This window comes from Lampetra planeri, chromosome 3 (assembly GCF_965212315.1).
Source record: "Lampetra planeri chromosome 3, kcLamPlan1.2.h2, whole genome shotgun sequence".
Taxonomy (NCBI): domain Eukaryota; kingdom Metazoa; phylum Chordata; class Hyperoartia; order Petromyzontiformes; family Petromyzontidae; genus Lampetra; species Lampetra planeri.
Window position 1 is genome coordinate 19,917,606 of NC_136109.1, and position 9,198 is coordinate 19,926,803.

Below are 9,198 nucleotides of genomic sequence, written 5' to 3' on the forward strand. Positions count from 1 at the left end.
ACCCCACCCACCCCCATGCTTGCCACCGTTTGGAGGAAGCCTTCATCCAATCGCTGGTTGACAATACACTGCAAATTAAATATTTTCCCACTCGTGTTGACGACAAATCAAATTCTATGCACGAGAATAGATTATTGGGTCGACGCAAATGATGTGTAAATTAGTTTGCTAACGTTACATTTCGGTTGATTGCAACAAACAAGACATACGACACGCGTGACAATTCGTGACACTGGCAACGCGCGGCTGGAAGAGAATCTTGAACGAGGATATTCAGTTACACGTTAAACAATTAGCAATTTAAGCGTTGTTGGTTTTCTTTATTACTTCTAAACATGAAATTGTAAATTGAGCCGAGCAAGCGAGCCCAGGTCCTCTCTGTGCGTTACGTGAGAAGCATTGGTGCTCGGGGCTTGCGTTAAGACTTTTTTTTTTCATGGGCTGGAAGTGCTGCCAGGCAGGGGCATTGGCGGAGCCAGTGGGGGGGTGGCACGTGCCCCCCACAATGATCCGAGCGAAATCCCAAATTTCGATTGGATCATTGGTGTTTATTAGTAATAAATAGGCATTTTGCGACCCCCACTGCCACTGTGTAGCATATTGTTACGTGCCAGGGACTCTATGAGATGATAGGACAATAGTCTGAGTCCATAATTGGCAATAAGTAACGGCAAAACGGTTATAAGTGACTCAGAATTGTGCGCAGTTTGCGTTTACAGTCCACGACTTCCCCGAAGGCATTCACCTTCAGCGAGCGCGATGCCAATCACACACGGTTCAAATCCGACCCTCGATCGATGGCTGCGCCATCGCCGCACACGCGTCCAATAAAAAGCAAGGGACAAGTCCTTACTTACTAACAACTTCTCTATCATTTTTCATTGCTGGATGGGTTGCCCCCCCTATCTGAAAATCCTGGCTCCGCCATTGGGTAGGGGGCTCGAGTTATGATGCCAGGGATAATGTTATTTTTCAAGGCTAGTATTAAAAAAAAGTTTTAAAACTATTTTTTTATTTCACCGGATAAGGCCCACTGAGCTATATAGCTCTTTTTTCAGAAGCGACCTGGGCACAAATGATAGCTCAACGAAGTGGCTTATCGCGTGGAAATGTATAGCAGCTAAATACACTAAACGCTTGTTTGTAAATGTGGAGGGAAAAACTAGAGGACCCGGATAAAAATCCACGCGACCATGGGGAGAGAGACATGCAACCGGCAAACATACAGGCATGAGAGGCGGGATCGAACCCACGACGTCCTCTATACCAGGCGAGGTAGTTAAAATCTCGCCACCGTGGCATCCCACCGTATTAGTGTCAATACTAGTGTCCGGGCTAGTGTCACAGGGTTCGTACTGGTGTTTTACTGGGCTCGTGTCAGAGGGCTAGTGCTGGTGTCAATGTTAGTGTCAAGGCTACTGCTAGTGTAGGACTAATGCTAGTGTCAGGCGTCGTGGTAGTGTAGGTCTAATGTGAGTATCAATGTTAGTACCAGGGCTAGTGTTGGTGTCAGGCTGGCAATGGTATTACAGGACAAGTGTCAACGTTAGTGTCAGGGCTAGTGCTCGTGTCAATGTTGGGCATGAATCTCACCTCTTCACCTCCTCTGCTGCTGCTTCCATCCCTAGCCCCCGGGGTGGGAAGGGGATCCGATTGGATCCCTGAAACCTCCTTCTCCTCCCACTCCCCCAGACCCAGCCGCTGGGGAGCCCGAACAGGGACTCTTTCACCTTCTTGAGAGTCCTCAATATGAACCCCTGCTGGACCCCCTTGAGAGACATTTGAATCACCTTGAAGGTCTCCCTGGCCCCTTGTAAGGATCCCTGGATCCACGGTAGTGTCACTTTGACCCTCTTGAATATCTTTTGGACTATCAGTAGCATCCTTAAGAACACTTTCAGGGTCTTCCTCGTCCCCTTGATGGATTATTAAATCCCTAACAGAGTATTTTCGATTCCTTTTAAGATCCCCCTTACCCCTTTTAAGATGCACAGAACCAAACAATGTCTCCTTGGAACCCCCTTCTTGGACTCCTTGACGCCCTGGCTGGATTTTGAGACCCGTAGCGGAGTCTCTGGAACCCCGTTTAAGGTCCGCGCGACCCATTTTTAGAACTTCTGGGCCTAAAGTTATGTCCTTGGGACCCCATTCAGGATGTCCCTGATGCCTTGCGGTGCCCCTATGACCCACTTGGTGAATATTTTTTAGACTCCGAACGGAGTCTCGAGAACCCCGTTTTAGAACAAGACCCGGACCTCCAGCCACGACCTTGAGACCCCACTCGGGGTCCTTGGGATCCCGTGCAATGCCATCTCCCCGAGTCTCCGCGGGGTCCCGCCGAGCCCGCCGCAAGAATGGGATCCTGGGGAAGTGGCGCCACCCCCGTGTGATGCGGGCGGCCGCGATGATTGCGAGGCCAGGCAGGCAGATGGCGAGGCCGAGCACGAAGAGCGGCACGGGCCCCAGCATCTCCCCCCGCAGCCCCGACACCGTGAACATGAAGCCGAAGAAGAGCACGATGGAGACCAGGGCCACGGTGATCCCCGTGCGCGGGTCCAGGTCTTCCTGCTTCATGGCGAGCGAGCCTTCGGGGAGGTGCCGGATGGAGTTGGTCGAAGAAGGAACCGTGGAGCTGGGACCCTGGAATGGCAGGGAGACCGGAGAGAGAGTGACGAACCAGTTGGACGACCTGAGAGAGGGAGGGGAGTATTGGGACGCGCGACCTTGGGGGGAGAGTGTGGAAGGGAGGTGACTTCTGGTTTTGATGGGGGTAGGGTGGAGGGTGCTGGTGGAGAAAACTAAATGAATGGGATAGGGAACGAGCAAATAGGGATACCTGGGATAAAGGGACCTATGCAGAACCTGGGAAAAGGGAGGGGATGATGGAGGAGGGGATCTGGGAAAATGAAAGGAAGTGGAAGAGGGAACCTGCGGAGGGAGGGGTGGGATGTGATAAACACCTGGGGAGGGGAATCAATGAGGGGTTCGGGTTGATATGTTGATGAAGACCTGGGAAATTTTAAGCTGGAGTAGTGGGGACCCGCGAATGTCGAACTGAGACTGGGATTAGGATGAAATGGGGAAAATCCGGGAAGGGAGTCCTGATGTGAGGTAGAGGGACCTGGATAGGAGAGACCGAGCGAGGGAAGACCTGGAGGGAATAAAATATGATTGTAAAGAGGCTCAGAAGAGGATGGACCCTTTAGGAGCGACCCCGATATGAGACCTGGGTGGTGCAGAGCGGTGGCGGAGAAAGCCACGAAAACCAAAAAGGCGACCGGACACCGGAGAGAAGCTGAACGAACTGGGTAAAGAGACGTGGGAAGATAGCTGGCAAACTGTTTACTGGATCGGTGGAGGGAGAGCCGCGGTGCGCGAGGGGTACCTGGAGGAATGGTAGGGGGAGACCCCGGGAGCGGTGGATAAGTTGTGGCGAGAGCTGGGCGGAGAGGAAGACCGCCCGATGAGGTTTATTGGAGCTCTCGATAGCTTGAAAGAGCGGGATATAAACTTCAAACACTCGGATGTTCTTTCAAATTAAAATGCCTGTTCTATCCAGAGTCCTTGGTGCTTTCAAAATACAGGTTCCTCGACTATCAAAGGCTCCCTTGTGAACCACGTCTCACGTACCTTGACTTCTGTTAAAATAAAAGTATCTCGATCGTCCAAAAGCCTCGGTCCAAAAATAAGGTTCCACCGATGATTTGTCCCTTGACTTAACTCCTTCAAAATAAAGGTCTTCCAATAATCCAGGTTACTCAAAGTGATCGTCTCTCGATGATTCGGGTTCCGTGACGCCTCTTCAAAGTAAAGGTCTCTCGATCATCCCGAGCCCTTGTCTCGACTCCATCAAAAAATGTCTCTCACTTTGACCCTGAGGATTTGCGTGAGAGCGGAGTGTTTGGTGAAGGCGGTGAAGGCAGCGAGTCTGGGCGCGTGCGTGAGAGAATGCGAGCGAGAGACCGTGTAAGAGACGTGAGTGTGTCTGTGTAAGCCGAGGTGTGTGAGAACATGTAAGCGGAGTGTGTATGTACGTGTATGTGTGTCTGTGTGTTGTGTAGGTGGCGGGTGTGTGTGTGCATTATTTGTATTCGTGTGTCTGTTTGCGAGTGGTGTGTGCGTGGACGCATGCACGTATGTGTGTGTTCGCTCATAGCACTTGCCCCGCAGTATGTTAAAGGCTATACGGGGGATCTTTGTACTGTGCGTGTGAAAGTGAGGATAAGTTCAGAGGGTTTACATTTTGACAGAGGGGTTGTTCACATCCACAAGCGGACACATATACTGATACACACACGAACACTCGTATACTGTCACAAATACAAAGATCCCCCATATAGCCTTAACAGACTGTAGGAGCAAGTGCTGTTAGCGAGTACCGATGAAGGCCGGTACACGTGCAGCACACGAGGGGGTGGGACCCCAGCACCACGCCCGCCCGCCTTTGTCTCCCCAGTGGCGATGTTTACTACACACCGCTACACCAGGTACTCATTTGAGGCTGAGTCGACCTAGGGAGAGGCCCATGACCGGTTCAGATAATCGTCACTGGTGGTGTTGGCCGTGAGCGCGAATCGAACTCTGGTGGCCGGGTTCGTAGCGCAGCGCGCTAACCGCTGCACCACCGCTCCCCACATGGAGACACATGTACTGACACACATTATGTATACATATATTTTAAACACACACTGTGATACATATGAAGTATAGATATAGACGGATGCATACGTATGTATATCGTTGTTCCAACTCACGAACCGTTCGACTTAGGAACGGGGTTCTGGAACGGAACTCTGTTCGTAAGTTAGGGACTGACCGTATAACGCACATAATGTGGTGACACCTGTGCCTCACAGCAATAATTACCTGGGTTCGATTTCCGCACGCGGGGGTCTCTGTTGTGTGGCGTGTCTATGACCGTCACCTGCTCTGAATGGGTTTCCTTCGGCGTCTCTGGTTTTCTGCCGAGCTAATGAAAATACAATGCAACTTGTATTGGCCTTCTCAATTCTGAAATATGACTCTGTTGGGATTAGGGGCCGTCCATAAATGACGTCACGCGATTTTGGGCGATTTTGACGCCCCCCCCCCTCGTCACACGGCGTCACAAAAAGTCAGACCCCCCCCCCCCTCAAATATGACGTCACAAAGCTCTCTGATGTTGTAGGAGTGTTGTTAAAACATTTATATATTTATTTAAAGTTGCGCATTTTGATGTGACGTCACATTTCCCAACCCCCCCCCCCCAAACCCAATCGTCAAATATCGTCACACATCGTCACAAATGTCTGACCCCCCCCCCCCCCCTAGGTGCGTGACGTCATTTATGGACGGCCCATTACGCACAGCAGCATCGCCCCCCCCCCCCTACTGTGGAACACTGAGGCTTTCCTGGCAAACATAAACTATCCATGCATATACGGGGGACATACGCCCCTGTCTCCCTATGGTTTCTATGCTGCCACGTCTATGCTGCCCGCCTTCACCAACCAGCTCGGACCAGCGAGGTGAAGTATGGTCACATAACCCTCGCGCCCCACACGGCGTGTCGATAGACCGTGGCTGATGATGAAAACCACACAACTGCATTTACACATACAAAAAACCCGGTATAGTCTTTAACACACTGTGGAGTAAGTGCTGTTAGTGAGCACATATGAAGGCCGGAACGGTACACGAGGGGGTGGGTGGCCAGCGCCACTCCCGGCCGCTTTTGTCTCCCTAGCGGCAATGCGTACACACCGCACCACGCACTCATTTGAGGCTGAGTCGACTGAGTTGAAGCCCAAGACTGTTTCAGATACTCGTCACTGGGGTTGGCCGTGAGCGAGAGTCGAACTCGTGTTACCCGGGTTCGCAGAGCAGTGTGCTCAGCATACGAATTCACTTGCATACACAGAACACAAATAGATACAGCATGCATACACACACTGATGTCCACTCCCACTCATGTCCACACATACCTACACCCATACACAAAGGTCCTCTTATAGCCTCTTAACACTTCTGGGACTGTTCGTGAGCACCGATTAAGGATATGGCGACCTTTTACCACGTGCGAAGAGGTGCGACTAGAAACCACGTTTCAATGTCGAACACATGCCCGGGATGCCTTTGTCTCTCCAACATTACGCATCATCAATTCAACAACTATCATTATCATAATCAGCAGCATGCCTATCATCAACGCCACCAATAACGAGTAAACCAGTTCATCGCTATTATCATCACTAACACGGGCAACATTTCCATAACCGTCATCATCAGCGTTATCGATACAATCGTCCACATCATCATCACCACCACCACCATTAACCACCACCATAAAACCATTATCATCACCATCAACTTAATCACTAACATCATCACAATCATGACCAAAATTGTCATCAACGGACATAATCATCACCACGCCACCGCCATCATCATCAGCACCAAAAACATTATCACCAATAACCGGCGTATCATCATCGTCATCATCGCTGCTAATTGTGGTGGTGGTGGCGATGATGGGTTAATTAGGGATCGTGCCAGGACACGTGACACCGAGCAGCTGCCGCTCCCCGCCCCTGAAACGAGAGAACTTCCGCGGATTTTCACAGCGCGCATTCCGCTAAAATGGGAAACAACACCCTCTTCCTAGGGTCCAGTCTTCCTCCAGCACGGAGCCCAGTCTCCCTCCACCACAGGGTCCCAGTCTCCCTTCACCACGGGTCCCAGTCTCCCTCCACCACGGGTCCCAGTCTCCCTCCACCACGGGTCCCAGTCTCCCTCCACCACGGGGCCCCAGTCTCCCTCCACCACGGGTCCCAGTCTCCCTCCACCACGGGTCCCAGTCTCCCTCCACCACGGGTCCCAGTCTCCCTCCACCACGGGGCCCCAGTCTCCCTCCACCACGGGGCCCAGTCTCCCTCCACCACGGGTCCCAGTCTCCCTCCACCACGGGTCCCAGTCTCCCTCCACCACGGGGCCCAGTCTCCCTCCACCACGGGTCCCAGTCTCCCTCCACCACGGGGCCCAGTCTCCCTCCACCACGGGTCCCAGTCTCCCTCCATCACGGGGCCCAGTCTTCCTCCACCACGGGGCCCAGTCTCCCTCCATCACGGGGCCCAGTCTCCCTCCACCACGGGGCCCAGTCTTCCTCCATCACGGGTCCCAGTCTCCCTCCACCACGGGGCCCAGTCTTCCTCCATCACGGGGCCCAGTCTCCCTCCATCACGGGGCCCATTCTGCCTCCATCAAGAGGTCCAGTCTCCCTCCACGAGGCTCTGTCATCCCTTCCACGACAGTATCCAATTCTCCCTATACCACAATGACGAAGGACATCTACCAAGAAGAACTTCCAACATAAAATAATATTTTCTGAAAACTGTATTGGAGAAATAAGAAGAGCCGTATAACTTCAGAAAGTATTACACGTCTCAGGTTTACTGGACACAAATATAAGAACCTAGCGGTGTACATTTCGGGAAACGATTGAAGAATTTAATAAAAGACTCAGGAAATATACTTTACCGTATGAGCAAAGAAGTGACACCATATTATTGGGTGATGCTGCTACTGCGTTGGCAGTGGCGGTGCACAAACACAGATACAAAAAAAATGCAACACATTTGTCAATAATACTGTGGCCTTAATATGAACAACTATATAGTTAGAGACGATGTGTTTAGCATCACATTTACTGAACACAATTCCGTAATTGTTTGAAAAACACAACATATTATATATACATACATCCCTTGCACTAAATAATAATAATCGCTTGTGTAATTGGGGACAATATAAGATATGTGTTATATCGGTGTCAAACTAGGATCGAGATGTAACAAAGACCGTTATTGCCAAAAAAAAACATCTGGCAGTAAACCAACATTTTCTTCAAGCAAGCCTGACTCTGCTGGCAAGACCTGAATGTCGAACATCATTTTTATGATTATCGCATTGAACATTGAGATCAGTTCATGAGCAGGCGTGCAATCGATTGTGTGGCATTCCGGCGGTGAGGAACGGCGATGTCGTGGGAGGCCGTCATCCGACCGTGGATGAACCATGGCAATAAAGACTCGTAGCAGCAACCACCACAATTCACGATTAAGTCGTGAGGTCACCCCAGCGCTTTTGCCAGGCTAGGTGGACTTTCAGATTATGTGACGTGTCGAAGGATCGCTGACAGGTGTTACGGGTGAACTGGCAGAGATGACTGGCAAGATGCACACTTGTGCTCGCCATAGCGACACTGTGAGTGTGTCAAACTGCCTAGCAGCGTCCTTCACGAGGCCGATCTTGACACTGCTGGTACCGGTCATTGACAAAGTCCACTCAGGTCCACGTCCTCCTGTGTTACATCAGTCCATCTCTTCGCTCGTCCGTGCCGGGCCCGTTGTGTGCACCGTCCATCCGCACAAACAAACGCCGTTGGGCATGTGGTGGCTCGGCATGCGAGCTATGTGACCTGGTCAACGCACCCTCACCTGCCGGAGGGGCTCACTAATGGGACACGCATTTAAATTGTAAAAAAAAAAAATTTTTGACCTGAAAATGTTGTCGAGCTGAAACATCTCGTTTGCTAAGGTGTACAGGGGGGTGTCAAGTGGCACGTACATAGCAAACACGTCATGGCACGGAAACAAACATTTGAAAACACGTACACAGTTTGCATTTGTAGAAGGTCCAATTTAAGTATAGAGTGCCAAGAATAGGAACAAGACAGCCGAGGGAGCGTGCATAAACATCACCTTTTCCATAACTTTCAAGGAGCTCATCACGCATTCCAGTCTGGTTTACCCTAGGACGGACGGTCGGCAGATCAACCTGAATGTGTTAAGCCGGCACATGTGTTCCTGTAAAGGATTCAACGTTTCGCAAGCATAGAGAATAATAGGGTATAACTGTGAAGATAGTCACAGCTTCGTGTGGAACGACAGGCCATGCAGCTTCCCACACGGCGTTACGCAGCCGATTAACAGATAATGCCCGCTCGACTAATCTGGAGTGAGACCTCTGCCAAGCGGGAGCTGCTCATGAGCAAACTCACTGCCCAGTTACGTGAACTCCTTCACACTCTCTACAACCGCCACACCCGTCGATCAGAGTTGGAGGGGGTGGATTATTGGATGACACACAGTACCCAGGCAGGTGCTTTGTTTTTGGTGAGGATGTTGGTAAGGCGCCATCGCTTAGTGCAGGGGTCGACAC

General features: G+C 51.1%; 1 protein-coding gene across 1 annotated transcript; it reads right to left on the reverse strand.

Annotated features, from left to right (window-relative positions):
* Positions 1 to 1,255: 1,255 nt before the first annotated feature.
* Positions 1,256 to 2,647, reverse strand: LOC144740181 (uncharacterized). Its single transcript, XM_078623042.1, has one exon. The coding sequence runs from the start codon at positions 2,572 to 2,574 to the stop codon at positions 1,510 to 1,512; it is 1,065 nt and encodes a 354-aa protein (XP_078479168.1). The 5' UTR covers positions 2,575 to 2,647; the 3' UTR covers positions 1,256 to 1,509.
* Positions 2,648 to 9,198: the final 6,551 nt, after the last annotated feature.